The 25,583-nt window shown below is 32.6% G+C and overlaps 1 protein-coding gene across 1 annotated transcript in view; it reads right to left on the bottom strand.

The window, feature by feature from the left end:
• The window catches only part of CSMD1 (CUB and Sushi multiple domains 1), a 626,201-nt gene that overhangs the window by 320,997 nt on the left and 279,621 nt on the right, over positions 1 to 25,583 (bottom strand). The window contains exons 11-12 of the mRNA XM_085309436.1: positions 11,106 to 11,209; positions 2,236 to 2,348 (exon numbers count right to left, since the gene is read on the bottom strand). Coding sequence (XP_085165562.1) covers positions 2,236 to 2,348; positions 11,106 to 11,209 — 217 coding nt within the window. The remainder of the gene's footprint in view (positions 1 to 2,235; positions 2,349 to 11,105; positions 11,210 to 25,583) is intronic.

Below are 25,583 nucleotides of genomic sequence, written 5' to 3'. Positions count from 1 at the left end.
AGCAATTTCAGATTCCAAGTTAGGCCTTTTATCTCTACAAGTACTGAAATAAAGTTGTTAAAGCTCCTGTCCTCTTTTATTTGATTTCTCATAAATTAAGGACATAATAATCCGTTCCTGAAATAGGCTACTGTTTTCCCTGAGTAGAATACAATAACATCCCCTGTTTCAAGACTACCTAACTCAGAGAAGGAAAGGGATGCTGATCAACACTAAAAGAGGACAGATTATACAAACTTTGAGAATAAAGAATGATGTTGCAAGAACGCTGGTCATTCTGAGACAGATAAAGAGTACAAGCTTCCTATCTTGCCTTGAACTCCAAAATGTTAAGGTACGTTTCACTCATTTATATATTCTAAATAGAAAGACAAAATAAAACCTGAAGAAATTAATACTAAAATAGGCTGTTGAGTCAACAATAAAAAGAATTTCTAGTAACTGCATCTTGTCTTGATCCGGGCGCTATTATAACCCTAATACCTGTGCCGTCAGTCTGTATCCACATCAATAAATTCTGACTTTGAGTCTACGGATATTGTCTAGCACTGTCCACATTTGTAACCTCAAAATAAGGTTGTATCATTCAAATTGCCTATTAGGAATGGTCCTTGACTCCTGTTTATGTCTGAACTGCACAAAGCAAGGGTCGTATCATGCCAAGATCTGTTTAACAGAATGATCTAAATGCTTACATACTGGTATTTGGGCCCAGAACTCTGGACTATTTAATTTTCTATAATAAACCTCACCTCAGCTTTCACTCACAGTAAACAAGACTAGGAGTAGAAAAAAGACCTTTCAAGAGAATTCAAAATTGGTAAATACATATTCAAAAACATGCATCAGTGACTCAGAATTGAAATCCTACCAGCTAGTTCTTTCAAGTCTGAAATGCAATAAGGATGATAGTGAATGTCCTTCAGAATGTAATGGAAAGACGAAATAGCAAATCCTCATAAGTTAGGGCCTGTCTCCTTGGATTTTTTTCCTATTATTTTTATTTGCTCTGTCTATATCAGTCATGGCATTGGAACAATGCCAATGTTGTTTAAACTGAGTGATAACACTGAAACAGAACAAGACTATTATTGACACTACCACAAGTGCTACAAATAAACAGGAAGCATAAGGCTAAAGCACAAGCATGTGAAAATGAAATTAGTTGCAGCATAAAAGAAGAGAGAAGGATAGCAATTCAAAATCTGTTGTCATCAGGTCATACCAATGGTCTCAATTACATTTTCTGATCAGTAAGATAAATGAACATCCTATACTAATACTTGTAATGTGTAATTCCAGAAAGTGATCATTTATTCTTCTCCTATGTCTAACAGTATGCAAAGTAATGATATGCTTATGCCTAGTAATTCTGACGGAATTATTATCAAATCATTTTTGATATAGAGGAAAGCATTAAATATATTAACTGGTTTTTTTTGTCCTTATCCTTAAGGTGAACTAATTGATATAGGAATTAACCACATATGACATTACATTTTAACTAGTAAGATCTCTTTCTAAGATGCAGGTCTACATAATCTATTAAAATGGAAAATATCAGTATCTGTATACTAAATGGTAACACATATTTTTTACTACAATGAAATCAACCTAAGTATCCATCAGATTGAAGTTCATCATCAAGAAAAATTAAATGTTTTTGTTGCCAAAATTCTCATCTGTTTGAGGCAGACACATCACAAATAAGGCTAGCATACCGTAAGCCCTCCCCCCCCCCCCCCCCCCCGCTTCTTTTTGGTAAATTAAGGCTCTTAATTTCCACAGCTATATACAATATATCTGTTCTGTTTTCTGCATTACATACTAATTTTGACCTATGTCTGTGAAGATTCTCTATGAGGCATGAAAAAAATTTTAGTTTTGTAACTACCCCAATGCAGGTTTAGAACACTAACCACAATTTTCAAATAAGATATCTTAGGAGAAGAATGAAGAATTACATCTGTAGCATATAACACTTTATATTTTTCAAAGATGATAGAAATCAGTATATAGTATTGACTTTCAAGGGAAAAAATAGAAATTTTTAACTTCCATTATTTTTAATTACTTTACACATGTTCAAAAATCTCTCTTTCCATTATTCATTAATTAACAGTAGAGATAGTATCAAAACTTTAAATTTGTAAAAGGACCAAATACCTATTTGAACTAGATTCCCTGAGATATAATGAAAGAAGCTACAACATGAGTTTAAAATATAGTTCATACCTTGATAAACAGCTTTGAATCCTGGAGAGCCAATGCTGTCATCAGATTGTAAGTGAAGCCACATCTGGTTGCTCATGCTCACAATAAGATCAGGAACACTAGATCCAGTAAGTCTGCATACACAATAAATTGCAAAGTCATTTTTAGAGGCATAAATGACCCGCAAAAAACCCAAGTTTTTTACAGAATTTAATTTAGATCTATTTACAATATATTAGCCTAGTGATTTGGTCATCTAATTTCTTATAGAAATAATTATTTTATATGGATTAGAAAAACATGCAGATTTAGAAGAAAATAGTGAATGATTATATCCAAACTAGGAATGATCAAACACTTCTAATAAAGCTGTTCCTACCTAATACTTTTGTTAACTAAGTAGTTATTAGAGACAGAAAGGACTATATGAGCTAAAATATTTTCACTTTTTTAATTATTATTGCTTTTTTGCCATGCTTTTTTAAAAGTGAAAGTAGTTGGTTTACCTCTTTCACAGTGCATGTGCCCATACAAAGTTACTACAACCTAATCTGCCTCATTCTAACAACTCACAATAGTCTGTTAAATTTAAGAAGAAAATGATTTCTCATGCAACAATGCATGGTAATGACATACAGATGTGCACTTCAGTGCAACACATATCCGAAAAGCTGGTGAATAACACTACAAAACTTTAGTCCTTCTCAGTGACCTCTACTGCAAATCTAGAATCATGACATGATAATGCAATGAGGATTTTCAAAAAACTATTGAGAAAAAAAACTTCATCTATTTTCTTCACAAAAAAAATCTACCATAAAAAGTTGTATAAATTTTATTATGAACAAATGCATTTTTTCTATGTCCAGAGTCCACCATCTTTGTCTGCTATAGAAAAACTGAATAATATATGCCCATTCTCACTCAGACACCTCCACCTCCATTATATGAAGCTGAGTTGTCGAATATGCATATACAACTTCCATTAAAGACAGAAAAGACCAAGACCCAAGTAGGAAGTTTCTATCCTGTATTCCATAATTGTTTTAATTAAATAATATGGCATGAGCTAAAAAATGAGAACAGAATGACATGAAAGCCATTCCATTTAATCCATTTGTGATCATCATTTCTGAAATGATCAATGACGCAAATGTTTTTGGAACTGCTATATTTCTTTTTTTTTTTTTCCTGAGTAGCTGGGCATACCTAGGTTTAGGTGCAGGAAAAGATAATTTTGTGTCCTGTGTAAACTTCTGGTTAATCATTAAGTCTATGCACTAAGCATTCTTTGTATGCAGGATATTCTTTCTGGAAAATTTCTGTGACACTGATGTACAGAGGTTTGAGCTGCAGTTCATCATCGCTAAGGAATTAATACTCAGACCACTGGATAATACTAGGCATTTTGCCTAATAAAGGTATATATAAATATAGTCCAATAATAGAGAACTTTTAGACTGAATGTACCCAGAAATCACTATTTGGAGAAGTATGAGTCATATTTCTGGCTTTTGTTGTTTAGAAAAATAGTTTGTAGTCTTGAATCTTTAAGATCATGTCTTAATTTTGATGAGCTACTTTTTCTCTAGAATACTTATTGATAATGTGACTGAGCTTATAAACTTGGAAGCCAAAAAAAAGAATAAAATCACGTGGAGTGAACACCTCTGCTGAACTCCAGGTAGAGCTCTGCATATGGGAAGCTTTTGGGATGGAACCTTCAGGCACTGCAGTAGCCACACTTGATGTAGGGAAATAGCAATGATTTGCCCAGTTTGTTAATGTAGACTCTGTTTTATCTGAATGAGTCACATACTGCACTGACTATCATACCGTTACAATGAGATGTCAGCTCAGTCAGACTTTTGACTATGATAAATAAATAGATGTGAGATAAGTAAAACAAATACTGTGATGAACTGACACAAGACGCCATAGATGCAGAATTTCTCAACAAAGAAGCTTTAAAGTAGCTTTTAGTAAAGAAGGAGAAGGTGGGAAGTGAAGACTGAAGAACCATGAGGTAAGCTATAGGAATTCCCTCCGTCTTTCACTTAAAAGCTCATGCAGCAAGGTTATAAACAAGAAGCTCTACATATCATATGTAAATTTTATTGCTTTGTTACTTTTTTATTGAAATTGGCAAAAATTTAATGTCTCTCATCTGAGTGGAATGGGCTCGGGTAGTACTACTGCCAGCTTTCTTAAAATTGCTGTTGTAATGGCCATACATGCTCTTACGTGGTCTAGAAGATTTTTGATTATCACCCGGTAGCAAGTGGTTGACAGTATTATGGCTTTAATTCCATAGAAAAGTAATTGGAAAAAAAAAAAATCTATTGCAGCTAGCATAAGCAAACGGACGTAGGTTATCTTGGATAAGTAAGGAAATTGATAATACACAGTGATACACAGCTAAGTTGCAAAGTTTGACCTGTGTTAATTGTAACGATGAAAACATAAGTACAAGAGCTGGTTAGTCTGGAATTTTTGAGTTGCTTGCCAAATTGACTAGGAACTGTACATGTTCAAAAAGAAAGGTGTTAGTTTAAAGTCAGAATAATTAATATAACCTTACTGATATAATAACTTGACAAAACTGTGACATTTATTTAAATAAGTGCTATAAGTTTCTAAAAGGAAAATGCCTCACCAGTGAGGTACATGAACAAAAGTGATTTAGGAGAGGCTTACAAAAGTAGATATGCAAAATAAGAAAAGATGAAGAATAATTATAAATACTGGACATCATCTTCTGAAACCACGGTAATAACATTTATTCTGACTTGTCTTACCAGATAAAAGAGTTAACCTAAATACCAGGCCATAACGGTTTAGGTTTCTTGCTCTGTATTTTTCACTCTTTAATCTTTTTTATATAAATATTTGAATTTTTTAGCAATGAAGTAAAACTCACTTAAGCTTCTTGATAACCATGGAGATCTAAAGGAAGTCAGCTGTGATTCCCCTGCAAGAATTTCTCAAAGGCTATTCAGATGTGTAAATCTATTGCCTAACCAAGCAACGAGTGTTGAAATGGCCCTTTTCGTACAGAGTAACTTGATTACAGTATCAAACCTGCATGGATAATATCTGAATGCAGGTAAAACAAACTCTAAAATTCTAAGCTTAAGTAACACGGGATATTTTTACTCTATATAAAGGTCTGTGCAGCATACAAATAAAATAACAGAATAAACTGTCATCATATCACAAAGACACTGAATTTCATTATAAAAATAATCCAACGGTATTTATTTTAATATTTTCCCAGTGAAACAATAACTACACATTCAGATTATCTACCCATCTGACCATGTGCCATACTTCACAGAAGAATGAGCCAAGGGAATGCTTTTAAGTATGTCGTTCCGGACCAGAAATATTGTTTGTTCTTATCTAGTTTAGAATATGTGAGTAGTACAAGACGATTTCTTCCCTGTGAGAGTGACAGAGCACTGGCACAGGTTGCCCAGAGAGGTTGTGGAGTCTCCTTCTCCGGAGATCTTCAAGGCCCGCCTGGATGCAACCCTGTCTACCATGCTGTAGGTGACCCTGGTTGAGGAGGGAGGTTGGACTAGATGATCTCCAGAGGTCCCTTCCAACCTTACTGATTCTATGATTCTATGATCTTAATAAATGCTCAAATTCAAAAAGCTTATGACACATGCATAGCACCAACCAAGAATATATATAAGTAGCACAGATAGAAAAAGAATATAATATATTACAAAAAAAAAAGATTAGAAAGTATGTGACTGCAGACACATACACTGAATTCAAAATATATTTTATTATTTTTATAAACAAATAAACAATCAAAAAACTCCAAAAGCTTCTCTTAGTTGTGATGGGATGAGAATGAGATGCCTCTTGATCCATGAAAGAGACTGAAGTTTAGATTTYAGGCCTGAGATCTAATTGCCAAGGGTCTAAAAATCATCTTTTAAAATTTATTTTTTATATTTGCAGTCTCAACGTGTTTTTTCCCCCTTCATTAAAAAAAAAAAAAAAAAACAGTGCGTAGTTTTCATCTACATATATGTATTCAAGCACCTCTGCTACAATATCTGGTTTCATCTTTACAGATCATCCTTAATGATAAACTTAATATCACCTGAGCACCTATTTCCTACAAATATTAATAACTAGTATCTATTAATTTGTAGTTTTAAAAGAACACTTTCTTCCAGTTAAGGATATTCCATACAGTCACATGCACACACACACACACATGTATATATATATGTGTTTGTGTGTATATATATCTTTGTACACACACACACATATTTACATCTCTCTATATATATTTATTTATAAAGAATTTCATATATATCTATCTCTGTGAAAAAGCTTTGAGCCTTTTCTGCAATCTTTTCTTTTCCCTTTTCCTGTTCTCTTACGGTGCAGAACATTTTAAATAATTGCATGTTTGTTTTGGAAGCATTAGAACAATAAAGCTGCATGAAGCACAGCATTCAGAAGTCAATAGATCCACATCTATGACATTAAACCCTATAAAGCAAAAAGTCTTTTTAAAATTCAATCATAAACACCTTGAGTTCTGTATATGGGAAAATATTTCCCTATTTTGAAGTAAATGCCTTTTCATTGTTTGTCCAAGTTTTCTTTTCCTATTAAAGAAACAGTGTTATGGTATTGTTCTGGTCTACACAGATGGCAAATCACTATGCTATTTGTGTAATTAATTGTACCCATATGGCWAGGTAAAGCTTTGAAACTTTTGACTGCTGAAGCTGTGATGTGCAATAAGTGTCAGTAAAAATCACCAATTTTACTTGGCTATATATTTTTCCTTTAATACAACAATGTCAACTACTTAGCTAATCAGTGGAGAAACTCTGATACAGTATTATAAAATTATACTTCCTCCTACATTTTACCACTTCAAAAAAATTCTTACTTTTTTTTCTTCTGAATTTAAGCAATATGAAATAAAATAAGTTATTAGGAAGTCAGACTCAATAGTGTTTGAGATATATAAAAAGAAAATCTAATTTTTAGCCATTATGGAAAGGTAGGGTGCTTTCTAACACCCATTAGATTTCCAAAATGTGTGTGAAAAGAAGGAAAGGACAGTGTTTACTAAACAGCATCTCCCACTAGTTTGTGTTTTGTTTTTTTTTGTACTGTGGAAAAATTGAAATTGTTTGACCTTCTATTAATGAAAAGTTAACAGTAGATTTATAAATTGAGGGACTCAATTCAAAAAAGGAAAATAAATTTTAATACATTATTGTCAAAAAGGAATATTTAAATAGAAGCATTTAAAAGTAAAGCAAGTCTTCTAATGCAAAATGTTAGTTTCATTTACAAGAACTTAAGAGCACAAAAAGAGGCATTGCAGGAAGTGTCCTGACTGATAATTCTGACCTCATGCACAGTTAGCACTACTGGATAATTTTGCAGGGGTAGTTGTTAGCTTCTAATCAGCCTCCTTTATTTATGAAAAATAACTACAATCAGAACTTTATAGCCTAAACCCATTAGGTTACTTTTCAGTTAAGTTCTATGGCTCTATTTGCGGAGCTAACAATCTCAGCATATATTCACCATAAAACAATGCTTTTAAATTTTTTTATCAAGTAATGCTTCCAAATGAAGCAATTGTTAAAAAAATACATATACTGACAAGCATTTCTGCATTTAGTTAAGCTATTGAGCAATTGATGGTAAAATCTGCTACAAATGCAAGCTTAGCAAAGGTTACTATAGGCCCTAAAATTAGGGAAGTTTTAAAAAACTGAAACATGCGAAACATTAAGCCCTCTATACATAGATGTTACTGTCAGTTCTAATTATGACTAGGAACGTGAACTGTGACTAGAGTAATTGTTTTTTTTCCTATTTTAATTTCTGCCCAGCATAATTTTTACTTCTTATGAAAGACCGATGACATGCACTTTTTTACTCTATTCACAGTGCTGGATAAACTGTCATAGAAATAAATTAAATTAATTTGAAGTGATTTGCTCTTCATCAATGTATATTGCTTGTTATTCCATCTCAGTGTTTTTGTACATGTACTTACAATTTCTTTAATTATTTTTCCAATTTCTTCCAGAAATTAAATTTGCGCTGTATACTCTGTRCTCTATATCTCTCTCCACCCTTATCTAGCTGCAATTACTAATGCAACTATGAGGTCTTACAGATGATCACTAACGTTTGAGAATTTGCACATTATACAGCTTGTGTGATGACCGCTCATTTATATATTGAGATCCTTGTCAGTTCCCCAAATCTTCTTCCATCAAATTCCTAAAGCTCCTCTTTTTACTATTCTGCTAGTTCCCAGTGTCCACTGGATGCCTGGTTTATAAATATCCTGGTATAACTGAGCCCTGCTCCATTGTAGGGCATCAATACTAAGCTTAGGATAAAGCACCTAGAGTCTACTGCTACCTCAAGGCTCTAGCTGCTTTGAGACCTCGAAAATTCTGTAGGAGGCTCAGGTTTGTGTGTTCAGACATGACAATACTATATGGAGGGAAAAAGGTTCAAATCACTTAGAAATTAGGTTTGAGTGTAGAAAAGTATTTATTTTCTCATAGTCAGTTCAAACTATTTTTTAAAAAWCATATGGAGCTTTAAAATTAAATACATGAACTTCTACGATGGTACTTTATAGACTTTCCGCAAAAATGTTGGCATCTAAGCTGACAAGAGAAACTTGCTCAGTATAAGAAAAGCTTATTTTAAACTTCCTGAAAATTATAAATTAAGTCTAGACAGAAAAATCTTTGCTGTAAGCTGCTTCACTCTCCTGGGAAGAATAAAATACTGCATGGTACTGTTCAAACCTCATTAAATATAATAGAAGTTATTAAAATTAACTAACAGAAAATTTTGGTAAGAATATCACTTTGACATTTAGTTATGAGCTTTCTCATGATAATGTAGTCTAGAAATGCACCTAATGTTTCAGGAAGAAAGTTGCTTTGCATTACAAGAGACCTTTCTCAAAAGCAAGTCAAATGCAGCATATCTGCAATGCAGGTTAAACATATTGTATTTCATAATGCATAATACATCTGGGGTTTAACAATCCAAAAACACAGTCTCAATAAAAATTCAAATTTACTACTTATGATTGTAAAATTCCTAATTTCATATTTTGACCTTCCTGGATTTCCATAGTGTTTAAGTTATTAATCATTTACACTCTTGATTAAATGATTTTCAGGACAATGCTAACACAGAAAGTATTGCAATGCAAAACACAGATCTATCTAATTGCATATCCCTTTTTCAATCAAATGTACAATTGACAACACAGTACAGTGTTTGCCCTCTGTCTTTAATCTAAAATGATAGGCTGGAGGGAAACAAGGATAAAACAGAAGCTATTTCAGTCAAAAATCATATTGAAGGAAGGGTTGGATAGGTACTGTGTGTCTCTGTAGTGAGAGCATTACAGCATTACACTAGTGCTAGAAATGCAAGTGCATTCTAAAGTGGATTTTGAGATGGGTATCTGCCACAGAAATCTTTAGAATATTTTTAGAGTGGAAAATAGTTACTGGAAGTGATGTGATTATGGGGGTCTACCCTCTTGGATACAGACCAAAAATAGCAATTAATATGAGCTGAGTTTTTTTGCTTTTTTTTCCTCTGGTGGTCGTAGAAAATAAATATAGATTATGTAATTATAGGTTAATTCCCTTGAAATAGAAAAATAAAGAAATAAGCTTAATAAATAATTACTTGGTAAGTAATTTGAGAATTGCAAACTTCGATATACAGAGTGAACGATTCGACATAACAACAGAATGAACTATTCAGATTACTAAATTTACTACCGAGTTCAAAAACTTCATTCTGAAGCAGGTTTGGATATTTGTGTATCCCAATACAAAAAAAAAAAAATCTGCAAATCTTTTCTCCAATCAACAACTAACAACCAATTAAGTTAGCACTCCAAAAAAGACCGTAGAAGTACGTAACAGGTCTGCAAAATATAAGAAGGAAAAATAAACACGGGTGCTATGCTTAAATAGTAAGTTCTTAGACCAGGAATGATTTCTTATTTTATTTTTCCAGCACTTAAAATAAAGGATTCAATCTCTTTAGTAACAGCTAGTTACAACTGCAATACAAGAAATAAATGCAATGCATGAACAATCCAATCATTTTCCAGTCTTAGCTGTTTAAAATCAATTAAACAAGGCATGTTCTATGTACTGTCTTTGGTAACATATTTCAGAGAGTATCAATTAAAAAACATTAGGAATTTATAAACAAATACTTAAAAGGGAGTTGTTTTCCTCCAGACTCATCCCTCCAAAATACTTTAATTAATTTAAAATAATATCTGTCTGTGTTAACTGTACTCATTTTTTTTAAGATTATGCAAAAAAACTCAGTAATTCACATGGTGAACGGTAACATTCACATGGTCCAAAAAGTGACTCAAAATATAAAATTATGATGGATGCTTTTATCAAATGTGTTCAATACTGCTTTTGTCCAGTAAATTTCATACAATGTCAAATAATGTTATTGTGAAATAACACACAACATGCTAACTTAGCCATCTACAATGTACAGCTGAATGTCTTGTGATAAGTTCCCTTTACAATCAAGTGAAGGAAAATGAGCATCTGTTAAAAGTAATTCCTCTCATCCAAAAATAGGATGGCTAAGGTAGATGAAATGAATCCACTCTCTACAGGAGCCTACCCTCTCCATTAACCCAGAGGGCATAAAGTAAGGGGTTTTGTAATGAACTATTTTTTGATAATATCTTAAATAAGCTTACATTATATTAGAAAATAATAATATTAGAAAGTTAAATAGATATTACTCAGAATAAATAACCTATGATAGCAAATTTCCAAAGAAAGCTGTTGAAGTTCTATACTTACACATACAACACTGTTCTGGTATCACCAACTTTCCCAGCATCTCCAACTGTAAGGGTATCATAGCCTCTTTCCAGTTCAAACTCTTCAAAAGCAAGCTTTATGACCTATTAAAATGATGTAAGTTAGTTATTTCAAAATACAGATACAGGTCATCTGATCTATTAATTACGGGGAATAAAAAGTTTGACTAGCGTAAGTCAAGTCATAAAGTATTCAGGTGTACTGATTTCGCTTACTCTTATTTGATACAGAAAAGACACAAAAAAGTGAAAAAATAAATTTCTGTATTTTCTAGTACCAAGACAGAAGTCTTTGGTGTAGTATTTTAGATTTATCAAGTGTTAAAGACAGCAGTCACSACTAGCTGGTGATAACAACTGTCCTTATTACTGAAAAATTGTTTTAAAGATTACTATAATAATTCAGTAAAAATTATATAGGATAATTCTTAAAGTATATGAAGTTAAAACCTCTTAATATTTTTCTCCTTAGTTACATTATACAATAAAAGATGGCAGGTATAAACTGTTACTTCATGAGAAGGCGGTGGAGGCTGCACAGAAATACAAAAGCAGAAGCGTCCTTATGTAAATTACTAAAACTAAATTTCACTCAATGTCTAATCATAAAAATTAAAAATATTTTGTTCAAAATTGTTTGAAAATTTATAATTTTCTGAAACTGTAGTTTTATGAGACAAAATAAAGTATAAAAATAGATTTCTGCAGTATGTATATCTACATACATATCCTGTACCTTTTCATATTTTGATTTACCCTCGTAAGGGGTCTCATTTTAAAACAGTGTTAATAATTACAGTAGTGCTATTAAAAACAAAAATGTAGTAGAAGAACGTTTAAGGAAAACTAAATATATTCAAGGATAGACATAACTTTGTAAAGCATCACTAGAATAAGCATTTGTATCTTTATTTTGACAAGTCAGAGTTTTGGTTCTGTGATCTAATATAGGTCTTTCATAGCATATTTTGTCAATCTGCCATATTCTGAGGTAAAGTGTATTTTCTTACCTAAATAATATTTCAAAAATCGTAAGAATTTCATGCAGCATACTGTGAACTAAATAATTCACGTTTCTGCCTGTTCCCGATGTACTTTCTAATATTCCCAGATTATAATACCGGTTAGCATGCAAAATTTCATTCCTGACCATTGTAAACAATTACTTTCAAGGCAATCCTAAATTTATTTAGGAAAAAAAAAAAAGCTGATAGAATGTTCTCCTGGAAAAATATGGTAATGCATTATTTTAATACGTTGTTTTTGTTAAACTCAGAAACTCCTTTACATTGCAATTTAAAACAAATATAAACCTCCATATCTTTAGTTATAAAATAAATTACAAAAAAAGGAATTGGATATAAGCCATAATGGAAGATTTAAAGATATAGTTAAGCATCTAAGAAACATCACACTCATTTCTTTAGGAGAAATGCATTGTATTTGAAGAAATGTTAGTTACTAGTAAACAGAATCTTGTTATGCAATTTCTCTTCTCTACTAATCATATTCTATGCTAATACATATCACCTTCACACACAGGAAAGGATATTTCAAACATTCAAATGGTTGAGAGTCAAGCGATCTAACTTAAATTCCTTTAATATGATTCATAAAATCTAAATTTCACTGTGTGGAAATTAAACATTTAGTCTACAGCTGCTTCTACTGCCAGTGGAGAGAAACAGTGATACAGACCACAATCCACATTAACTGTCTCAAGAAGGATCAAATGGCCATTTGGAGTTTCCCTTTTTTCATTGACTCTATTGGGAGTCTGGATGACCTAAGGCAAAGTAATGCTTACATAGGTTAAGTTTTTTCCACCTTAGATGAAAGTGATCATCCTTAGAAGAATTTTTAAGATTTGTTAGACGTAGGGTAGTAGGGTTGTTTGTTTATTTATTTTTGAGAAAGAATGCAAGACACTTCTGTGTGGGTACCAGTATCAGCAAGAATAATATGCCTACCAGTAGTTAAATAATATTATGCATATACTGAAAACCAGTAAAGGGAACTAGACACTTCTTCAGATTCAATGTTACTTTGCAATTAAATATAATAATACTAAATATTATCTAATAATATATATCATCATTAAATATGCTTGCTCTGAATTGATTTAAACAACATTTACAAAAGGAAATGTAAAAATTACTTCTAATCTGGGTGACTAATTGTATCTCTCACAGAAGAATGATCCTGTCTCTTTTCTTAAATGCATGAGACGAAGTTCCCTTATAACCATTACAGAATGATTACTTATCTTGGACACTTCCACACATTATACTTCTGCTGGCATAATTGCTATAGCAAATAATGGGGGAAGACAGCACAGGAATTGTACTAACAGAAATTTCAGTATGGATATCCTTCCTGGAAAAAGCAAGAGGTGACACTGCAGGGTGATATTTCCAAAAATGCCTAGGTGTGCATGTTCTTCTCACTGTTATTAAGATTGACTTTATTATAATTCTTAATTATGTTAGTAATTCACATACTCAATAATAAAGAGAAAGTACAAAGTGAGAGCAGTGTAGTTTYGTTTTAAGATGAAAGCAGAAGAGAAGACTATCCACCTGCAAGAGCTCTCTTAATGTACAAACAGATCAAGCAAACAAATTTTAATGAGTAAACAGGTACTAACGGAAATAGGTCTTGAGTAAAAATACATCAGATAAAAAAGTAAGGGATCATTGACAGAGCTTCTCTTGAAGACAAGAAAATAAAATGAGAGAATCTGTTGCCTTCACACACAGTAAAAAAGTATGGAGACTAGAGAAAAAAGAATTGAGGATCCCTAATTTGAAGTTCTAAAATTGTAAACAGAAAATATTTTTGTTATAACAGCTTTTTAATGAAAGCTGTTTGCAACTATTACAAGTTACTCTATTTCACTGTCATATTAGCTTCAAATATAATAGTGTATTTATCTACTAATCTTCTCCTTGCTGCTGTATAAAATTTGAAAATAATATGCGATCATACAAATGGTTTTGATTCTTCCTCTTCTTTCATAAGCACCTTATGCTGAAAGGAACATGGAAGTAAAATAAAATATTGCTACATTCACAAGCATGGAAGGATTACTATACTCTTTCAGTTTCCTGAACCTTTTTAAATTTTTCAAAAAGAAAAGTGCTGGCTGTTTAAACCAGAGCACTAACTGTTTTTTGGAATATCTATTTTACTTAGAGAAGAAAGTAATAAAGAAGCAATGTCTAGTGATGAATCAGGATTAGAGAACATACATATGGATCCAGTCTGCTGTAAAACTTTGTTTCAAAAATGTACTGTTTCCCTAGCCCACTCCTCCTATAGTCTCCTATAGTAATATGTCTCTAAACCTTAAAAGCAGTGTGACTATGCCCAAAATCCTGTTGAAGAAGAGACACAGATCACTGRCTAGAAATAGCAATAAAACTAGGTAGCTCTTATACAAATATAACCAGCCATATAATTTATGAACTATGGCTTCCTTCTCTTCAACTCAAGAAACACAAGAAAGTCCACGTCAAATTAGCCTGACCAGTGAGTATACACCATCTTGAAGTTATAAATGCAGAGGAACACTTGATAGAAGTATGGTGGCAATACTGAGACCAGGGTAACAATAAGCAAGAAGAAAATACATGAATGGAAACGCTTTTTGAAAAATGGGTAGTTTCTTTAAGAGACAACATTTTCAGTAAAGATTCTTTAAGAAATTACTATAATTTGTCTCTTCTCTGAGACTTATAAAAACAAAACTTGGAAAATATTACAAATAATAGGAATTTATTATCAATATAGCTCTCAGGCATCTCTTACTGCAAAAATGTAAATCTATCTGGACTTCGGCACTGTTAAATCATCAGTCAAAATAATAAAATTCTGAAACATAAAGCATCAGAGAAAATATTCAACTGAACTATAGCTTTATTAAGTACAACATTCCAACATATTAGGTGTTCACAGTAAAGATCTGACCAACACAATTAACGGACCTCGGTGAGTTATTCTGCTTGCCAGCTGCTAGTATTTGCTCCACTTACTTCCATGTATGTCAGTGACTAAAGCGAAAGCCTAAGCACCCAACGCACCTGTAGACAACGATGGGGTTAAAGTCAACATGTAGGAGTCTTCATTAGACCCTGAATTCAGTTCCCAATAAACGCCACCTTTGTTAACATAATCCACTAAATAGTCCGAAACTGATGACTGCCTTACACACTGTCAAGCTTGTTCTAGCACTGTGTTGCCCACTGCCTGCTGTTTCTTCTGTGGCCCTTGCCACCTCCAGTGACATTAGAAAAAAGTGTATGACCATAAAGAGGAGATGAAGCTTCTCCTTCTCCCTTCTTTTCCTTCTCTCTTTTGATTACTGACTCCGAAAATTTCAAGGAGTGTTTTTTGTTTCTTTTTTAAATAAGAAATTGTAACAAGTTTACAAATAATTTGTCTTAGAATATATCAATATGCTTTACAAAGGAAGTCAATCCTTAGTACTACAGTTCAAGACCAAAATACAGACAAATTGTAAACTGCCAAAGAGAAATCAGTAATCTGAGAAATGTTACTAACCAGACTCCTAATTCAGATCTCTGTTAGTTAGGCAGCACTTTGTTCCTTGAAATGATATAGAATTGACAGGTGGCAAGAACAATTAAATATATTTTCAGTGGATTTTTTTTACCAGGAATAGGAGAAACTTACTTTCAGGTTTCTTAAAAATCCAGGGGGAAGATGATGTTTACATTTTTATTTAAATATCTGAAAAATTACATTAAATAAATAGACAATCAATATTTTAAGTTTGTCCTAAAAGGCATTTTAAAAATCTTCATTTACGGTGACGGTCAAGAACTGATGGATCCAAAATCATAAACATTTTAGTTGTAGGCTAGATATTATTATAGATTCAGATATTTTACTACTACAAGAAACATGTACTAGGTTGAAGTATTATTAATGAATAATAATAATCAATAATCAAAAACAGTAATGAACTAAGATCAGAAAGAGCAAAAATAATTATCTTTAAAACAAGTGATCAGTCTGCACAAAACATATATATATATCTATTCTTGCATATAAATACTATCTTCTTTCTTTTCACAGTCCTGTCTAAATTCCCCTCAATGATCAGACTGGGCCAGGTATCTGATACACGAGCACCGTAAGTGGATACGAAAAATTAAGAATACCAGTTTCATCAGAAGGCATAAATGCCTGTGTTCACACATGAAATACAGGTGTATACGTAATATCACTCATAAAAAATTTAGCATCTGGATAACGAAATTTCAGTTAGCAAGAGCTTCCAGAATTACATATATATTAGATTCCAATTGTAGATCTGTGGTTTCCTAAATAGGAAAGACGGTTCAGTAAAATTTTAACCCATTAAAGTAATACATGTTGGGTCTATGCACATTTTCATTCTGCCAAGGAATCTGCTTGAGTATCAGTAAATATATTTAATCGCAAATATTAAATTTGTTTTTAACTGTTGTTCATTCAGAAATTGTAAGTTTTTAAATCTAGAAGACTTTATGACCATTAAATTTTCCTCTTAAAACACTGAAATTACATAAATTACATGGTATCTGATACCCTTGGGATCCACATTTTGTAAAGTCAAATAGACACCAAAATATTTTTTTGTTTTTCCATTTTCCATTGTGAGACAATGGATTTCTATTTCCTCAAAGCCTCTGAAAGGTAAACTATTTTTCACAGAAGTATTTTTCCTAACTTGGCATGTACAGGTACAACTGCAATTAATGAGACAAAAAAATGAATAAATCATAACTCCCAGACTGAAACAGTCTTTTTCCAAGGAGACAAATGTAGGCCAAAAAAATTGGAATTATTAGGCAAAATTTTTATTTCTTCAGCTTTTGTTGAGTGACAGAATATTTACAGAAAATGTTTGGATTATTTTGTTTTGTTTTGTTTTATTCTGAAGAAGTTCTTGAAGGCTTTTGGGTTCTATTTTTTGTTTAACAATTACACTTACTTAAAAATAACTATAAACAAAAAATCATTCATTTTTCAGTATTGTAATTTTGATTTATATTTCTCATTCTCAGAAACTTATTTTCTTCTTAACAACTACTAATGATTTGCAAATGAACCTAATACACAGCCACACTTGCAGGAAATTAAATAATAATAAAAAGCAAGTAATAATAAATCAAATAATAATAATAATAATACTATAAATGATGCTGCTGTTTTCTTAAAAGAAAAAATAAATGTACAACCCCAAGAATCACAAAATCTTCATTTTCAAATTCTAAAGCTAAATCAATGCTATAACAGGGTATTTTTTTGTTAAAATGTACGTGGATGGCAACATGGAAGAGGCTTGTGGCACACTGAGCAAGAGACCTTGATAACTTCACAGAACTCTATTTAAAAGTTGTATGCTGTGTAATTCTTTTCATTTGGCAATGCTCATCAGAGGTTTCATGGAGATATAATTCCAGAACGCTTGAAGATGAAATTTGTAGTGACTATGATATATAGACTGTCTAAACTCAAGCAGTTTATCAATTTTATGAGAAAATATGCTTAAACCTGCAAAGAAAATAAATGGCATACTAGCAACTAAAATTCCCAAGACTCTCAGTAACTATAATATACATATATGAATTAGTGCTAGATTTTCACCTTCCTTCCTCCCTTCCTTGCCATTATCCTTTTCCTTTTGTCTCTTTGCCTCTCTCTGTCTTTCTCTCAAAAAAAAAAGAACTCACAAATGTGAGTTCTTCTTTAGCTGAACATGTTGGAAAATGCCTTTATTTCAGAAATGCATAAGATATTAGAATTAATTTACTAGAAATCCATATATCCTCAGAGTTCAATTACTTTTTAATTCTATTTAGAAAAGAAAATGTAAAGGTCTCAGACATATTGAGAAGAAAGTTAGAAATTCTGACAAAATAAGTATGTTACTGTGCTAATTAAAGAACATTTATGGAAATGAACTTGAGAGTAAATGCAGAGTAGATCCTTCTGAAATAGCAGAAACAGCTGATCCTTCTTTGGGTTCAATTCAGAAGTCCACACTTCATATTTTCTGTCATTTAAGATGTCTTTTCATCCTGCCTGACTTCCATTTAGAATTTGCAAAATTTCTTGTTCTGCTTGACTTGTGTTGTATCAGCTCTGCCCTGGCCTAAGCCGTCAGGCATAATGCCCAACAACGCACCCTTTCTAAAAATTTTTTATCTGCAGATGTACTATTGCAAGGTAACAATAACACTAACCCATTTCTTTTCCATTCAAAGGTATTAGACACTTATCCACAGCTGTTTTCATAAAATTCTCCGCTTATTTTGAAGTGGTCACACGCATGATTGCATCTTGTATTGCTTGGAAAATTGCTATCCAAACTAGGATCCTTATATCAAACTCAACATACAAGGAACAAATATATTCACTTACTCACCACAAGACCAAATCATTCATACTTTGTTTAGATGTAGCTCAGTAAATATGATCTCTTTCCACCGCAAGGAGGGGAAGGTTGCAGGCTGCGCACGGACCTGACACAGCAGCACCTCTGGCCGCATCTGGCTTGCCAGGGCTGRAGTCACTTTGAGTCACCAGTGACAATGAAGAGGTAGAAACTCTCAACATGAGCATTGTACACCTCTAGCAAAGAAGAGCTCGATTTCTGAACTCTATAACATGCCTTAATCTTACTTTAATGTGATTAAATACTATATTATGTATTTCTCACAATATATGCCAGTTAGGCTAAGCATAAATATTCCAACTGAAAAATCTAGAGCAGGTGATCGTAAACTCAGTGTTTTTCCACTCCATATTGCTCAGGGTTCTGTTCCTAGGTGTTCCTCAGGTGTACAAGGCCACCTCTTAATCTAACTGTCCTGAAATCTAATCTGCTGAGGACAAACACCTGAAAACYAGGACACAGCAGAGCCCACTCATCTGGTTCCTCAGAGCTCGCAATCTGACAGGGCATGGTGACCAAGTGCTGTCCTAAGAAAAGTGTAGCCTCTCCTAATCTTTGGATAAAAGAAACGCAGCCAATCATGTCCAGGAGAGTACTGGCCAGATAACACAAGGTAAGAATAGACCAAACAAACCAAAGGCAATCATCTAAGCCAAAGGGATGTGAAATCCCTTGGGTGGACTCTCCTCTGTCTCTGACTTTTCTAGCTCCTACTCCGAGGGAGGGAACTCCTGCTCCAACGCGATCAACTCTTCCCAAGCATTCAGTTTACGCAGATGAATATGTGGATCCCCATCACAGTACTTAATTGCATTTACTGAATTTCCACTCATTTCTGTAACAGGACAGAATTCCATTAGCTGTGAGATTCATTTTGGTACAGAAGACTCAAGGGGATGTTTCAAGCAAATTCAATACAGTAATATAAATCAAAGCATACAAGTTACTGCAATTTAACTAGCTACAGACTTTTTGCTGAGCCACAGTAACTGGTTACTCCATACACTGAGCCCCCTACATTTGGGAAGTAAACCCAACCCTTTTCAGGATGATAATCCTGCCAAATAAAATTGTGAGTACTTCTTCACTAAGGTGAATTTGACAGAGTTACTACTCAAAAAGAAAAAAAAATCCTACAAAACGTAATAGTATATTAAAGTTTTGATCTGTTTGGGCACGGTTTTCAATTTGTTTCTAGTACTGTTTTCAGCCTCTGATCAAATCAATAATAAGCAATATTTAATCAGCATTTCTACAAAAATATGCACTCAGAATCAAGTCCTGATAATGATTGATTTTTCAGCTTTATCTAGTTAAGGAATCTTCTGAGATGTTTTGAATTAACACATTTATGTTTTTATTTTTTCTCTAAAAATGATACTAATCTTATTTTCTGCCTAGAAGTTTCTCAAGTACATGTTAGGGATCATATACATCTGTGTATCCTATATAATAATTCTCTTAACATTATAAACTAAAATGTTAAAATTGTTTGCACAAAAAATGAATTTGTATTTAAATACATTAAACATTAATTCACTACGAGTGATGATAAAATGGTGATAAATAATGATAAAATAATTTCTCCTCAACCCCAGAAGAATAATGACAGTGATGGCAGCATATACATTTTAAGCTTTTTTCAGCAATGCTTTTAGTTATTAAATTTCTAAAAATAAAAAGCACAACACAAAAGCCAATTATGTACTTACTATGTTTTTTTGGTAATAAAAATCTACCTTTCTCAGTTTAATATGTAGTCTCCTCTACCTGAATTTACCTTCTCAAATCCTATGCTGGTGATAAAGAAGTCCCTTCATACCTCAGTGATCATTAATATATTTATTTTCACCCTGTTCCATTCTCTAAAATTCATCTATGTTAAGAGAAAATGTTAAATATGGCTGACTTCTAAAGATTACAGGTTGATTTTACATATTTGCATCTGCAAGAACTTGAGTAGAACCTTTCTTGACCTATATTGATAAAAAAATGAGATTAGAATCATGGAAGATGATCTTAAGGCATGAGTTCAAATCCATATGGCAATCTCCTCAAGTATGCAGATAAGAGTGCACTGTAAGAACACATTGGGGCACAAGCCATTATTGGGATCTAATTCAAATTATGTATGGGTAAACAGAATAGTCTCTGTCAAGTTCACTTAGGCATCATCTGTAATGAATATATAATGAGAGGATTCTGTAAAAAAGCCATTAAAATGTAAAGAGAACAGGAGAAAGGGTGGCTGCAGTTTTCCCTCCGCAGTGCTATGTGACTTACTTTTAAATCACGGTGTATAACTTATACATAATTTACTCTGTGCAAACTGTTTTAATTTTCCTTAATAGCAAAATATACTGACAATAAAAACAGAAAAAAGAAAGAATATCTTTACCGGTAAAGTTCAAAGGCTTTTAGGCTAGTTTTAAATAAGCTATCTTACTTGCAAAATAGGTGTAGATTTAATGACTATCTTGTTAAAATTTTTATAGTCATCTGGAAACTTGCGGCCATTGRATAGAAACAAATATAGTGTAAAACATTCTTCAAACAATCTGGGTCAGTGACTGAATAAAGTAACTTTTAAGATATAAGAATGGTACAAATCTGATTTACTTGTCAACAAAACAACTGCAAAAAAACTTAAGCATAGTTACAGACTTACTTTTGCCTTTTTTAGCTAATTAGCAAAATAATGTTCTTGTCTTCCTGTAATTTATTATTTTGTTTATTATGTTACTAAACATAAACATTAAAAGCAAAATGTCATTAGTTTATCACATTAATTCTGATTTTATAATTGTAAGGAACATCACAAGAATACATTCTCATATTTTATTATCATAATTTCCATATGTTAATACAAATGCATTTAAAGATGCAGTATATCACAAAATACTGTAGAACATTACTCAAAGTATAAATACAGTATGAATTTATTATATTTAGTATGAATTTAGTATGAATGATATTATTTTATCATTAAGGGCTACAGAATGAGCCTTTGCAATACAAAGTTTAGGGGTGTTGATAAAGCATATTCACATTCAGTCTTCTTCAGTAAAATTGATTTATCTTGAAGGAAAATAAAGGCACTGTATTAAAGGAAAGAGGTTGAAAAACCATGACAAAACTCTGTCCCAGCACTCCATAACAAAAATAGATCACTAAATGTCCCTGTGGACTACAGCTACTTTATAACACTTGACCAACAAAAGGTATCACTCTTTATAGCCTGAAATGAAAATGAAAAAAAGAAAAAAAAAAAGAAAAAAAAAAGAAAGAATTTGAATAAGATACAGGTAAACAAATATATTTTAAAATTTAATAAACATCATATTCTGAGGTCATATATATGCAATAAAAACTGGTGGCCTTTTTACATGAAAGGAAGAACTTACAAGAAAACATAAAATATGGCCTTTACTATCAGGTATATGATGCTCTTAAGTGACAAAAAGAATAATAAAGAATGTACGATGCAAACTATAAACCTGATGATCCCATACACCAAAATTAACAGAAGTGTAGTATCGCACAGCTGTACACATGTAAGAACTGTTTGCTTCAGCTTGATATTGGAGGACCTGAAAAGTTAATTTTGGAATTTAGTGAGAGGATGAAAGGAAATTTGAGTATAGCATTGGGCTTCCCACCTTCCTGTACTTATACAATATCTACAGCTCTTTTCTAACTGAAATCTGACTTTGGAGCAGCAACAAGAATGACAGTTTCCTGCTGTGTCATAAGCACACCCTGTGTGATGGGAAGTGTAAGTCATCTACATGCCTGAAGAGAGTGACTTTAAAGCTGAGTTGAAACAGAAACATAGCTAAATGCCTGGCACTTAAGATATGGATGATAAAACACCTTTAACTGTAGACGAAAAGGTGTAAAGCAGGCATGAATCAAATCCATGTGGACATCTGCTTGGACTTCTGGAGAGAATGTTCAAGCTGTAATCTTTGAAAAACAGTTTTGCTCTTTATCGCTATGTTTCCTTGGGCTGACCTCCTCAATGCTCACTTGAGATACATATACTGAGGATACTATAGTATAATGTAAGAGTAGATTATTAAACTCAACAGATTGCCAGATATGCATACCGTAAAGCAATTCAGATCTTTGTAATACTACTGATTGGTATTACCAGATATAGTAGCTGTACCTGCCTATACATATACACAAACATATAGTCATACATACAGCAATGCATACAGAGATAGGTATATAAATGCTTCACTAGGGGTTGTTCATTTTTTAAAGAGCAGTGATCATTCCAAAATATGAATGAACACGGACTTCTGAAAGAGTCACCTCTGAGAAATAAATATCTGTTGTTATCCTTCAGCTGAGAAGTATAGCACCTTGCAACTATGTACGCTGAACTATAAGAGAAGCAAATATGAAAACAGACATGGTATAATGTATTATGCTATAAATGTTTTCTTATATAAGTATACCTACATATTAATAAGTCTAGCCCCAACTAGCACTGAAATCTCAGATCAGTCACCTATAATAACTGTCCATTACAGCTGACTTCACTGCTGCTCTTCAGGTCCCCAACTGCCTTGTAACCATCTAGCCCCTTAATACAGTATTCCTATTCCTAGTAATGGGCTGGAAGCCTTGTATTGAATTTGCAAGACTTCAGTACTGAGGTTTGTCAAGCTTGTCTAAACTTTTCTTGACCTGCTTGTGGCTTTGGCTTACTTGGTTTGGCTGTGACAGCAGTTTCTCTAATCGACCAGGTKTCTACAGCTAATTTGTTTTAAAAGCTTAATTTACTTTTGCAAAGAGCTGTTAAAAAGCTTAATTCAAACTGAATATAAATGCATTCTTGTTATTTATGACTGCACAGCTTAAGTGTCCACAAGGCAGTAGAATTACACTGGCATAGTATGCTATAGGTCTATTGCATTTGAAGGAAACAGGAGTTTTTATCAGAAACACAGTGACCAAGCTATACTATACCTGAAAACATTGGGAAACATAAGTGATGTTACTTTCAGTATCTGATCTTTCTACAACATATTTCCATAAACATACTACTTGAATTAAATTCCCAATATCAGTATGCACTAGTTGAATCTTTTGTGTATGCATATACATATATAAAAATTCATTATATATTTATGGCATTATCTATTTGTAACATTTATAATTTAGATTTTAAAATGCATGAAAAGTTGAAAGAAATGTATGGAATGAAAGTAAATGTGTACATTTCAGTTTAACCTGTGAACTAGAGATTTATAATCAAAAGTGTCATGCCTACTTCTATCATAAACCTATACTACTTAAGCGTCAGCTAGTAAATTTGATACTCACAATAAATAGACAGCAAAATTCCTAACCAAAATGTCACCTATCAGGAAAACCAGCTTATTCTAATAGACCTCTGACACTGCTTTTCTAGAAGCTGTAAGTATAAATCAATAAAACTTATAATATATTCTCCTCCAAGAAAAGTCACAAATTACTTAGTTTATTTGGATTTCTTTTATATATTTCTTTGCATTTAATTAAATCATTATCATTCCCCTTCCTTTGGTCCTAAGTCAGGATGCTTTTATCTTATTCCTTTGATTCCTGAATATACTTATTTCTTAAATTTTAAAGCCCTTATGCATTTATAAACATATTTGCATCATATAACARACGACTATTCTAAAACAGGCTATTTCTAAAAGGCCTTTTRGTTAATTTGCTTATTTTATCAGATTTTCAGAATTTTCTTGGTTTTGCTCTCTCCTTTTCTCCTTCCTTGTAGGTCTGTACCTCACACCTTTGCATAAAACTAAATTTGTTCATGAAACTGAATTATTAGCATTACCAAGCATAAATTGTCAAGTATAAAAACAGCTGTATTAGTGAATACCACTAGATGTGAGGTAGAGTTTGGGTATGGAAATAGTAACAAAAAAAAATACAAATTATCAAAGCATCATTACTTTTTCTTTGCATTTTAAGGTTATCTGGAGATAGAGTGCGCTCCTCCTGGTTTCAATCACAATAGATTTCAGCTGCAAAGCAACATAAGTCTACGTAGAGTTAGCTATTTAATAACTGATTATTTAACTAATGATTATTCAGTAAAAGAGAACCAACTTTATGAGTGCTAAGGGGATTTATTATTCTAACCCATGTAGTATTTTTGAAAACTCCATCAGACTTAATTCCTATCTTTTATAYTTACTTAGCTACTCAAAACCTTTTCCATTCTCTACATAGCTTCTAAAAACTCATTTTTTGTGACAGCTTTCTTGAAAATAGGTATGTTTTAAAAATGTAAAGGTGATGTTAAATGCATTGAATGTAACATCACACTGCATAAATAGACGGAGTATGTCATTTTAATTATACACATTTCAGGTAAAATTTTAGATTTCTTTAAAATTTCCAGTCTGCAGCAGTAAAGTACCTCTAACATTAGGAAGATTTGACTAAAAAGTTAAGTCAAGTTCAGAAAATATATATGGTCTTGATATAGAATATCAGCAGGAGCAGAAGATATAAATGCATAAATAATATAGTCCAAAGCAATACTAAGACCATCCTTATTATTGCCCATTGATCAGTGGAATAAGCTGGCTGACTTTCTGAAATTCATGCTACAAAGAAGTCTACATCACAACAGTCATATTACCAGTTGAGGAAAAAGTCTTATCGGTCTTTCATTGCTGTGGACATACAGCTTTATATCTGTGTGGCAAGGTTTCACAGAATCATAGAATCAGCAAGGTTGGAAGGGACCTCTGGAGGTCATCTAGTCCAACCTCCCTGCTCAGCAAGGTCACCTAGTTTACTTAAGAAATACATTGCTGAGGTTGTATACTAAGCCATTTCTAAGAAGCAGCTTTTTTCAAGAGCACAATAATTATTAAGGGCTGAAACATGCCCATCTAAGCTGTGATTTTAGATAGAAAACATTCTAATTTGCAATCATCCAACTTTGATGAAAATAAAGTGCAGAAATACAGG

Source organism: Rhea americana, unplaced genomic scaffold, assembly GCF_003343005.1.
Source record: "Rhea americana isolate MKP2758 unplaced genomic scaffold, rheAme1 scaffold_299, whole genome shotgun sequence".
In the NCBI taxonomy this organism is placed as follows: Eukaryota; Metazoa; Chordata; class Aves; order Rheiformes; family Rheidae; genus Rhea; species Rhea americana.
The sequence above is the reverse complement of the archived record's forward strand: the minus strand, read 5'-3'. Positions and strand labels throughout refer to the sequence as shown.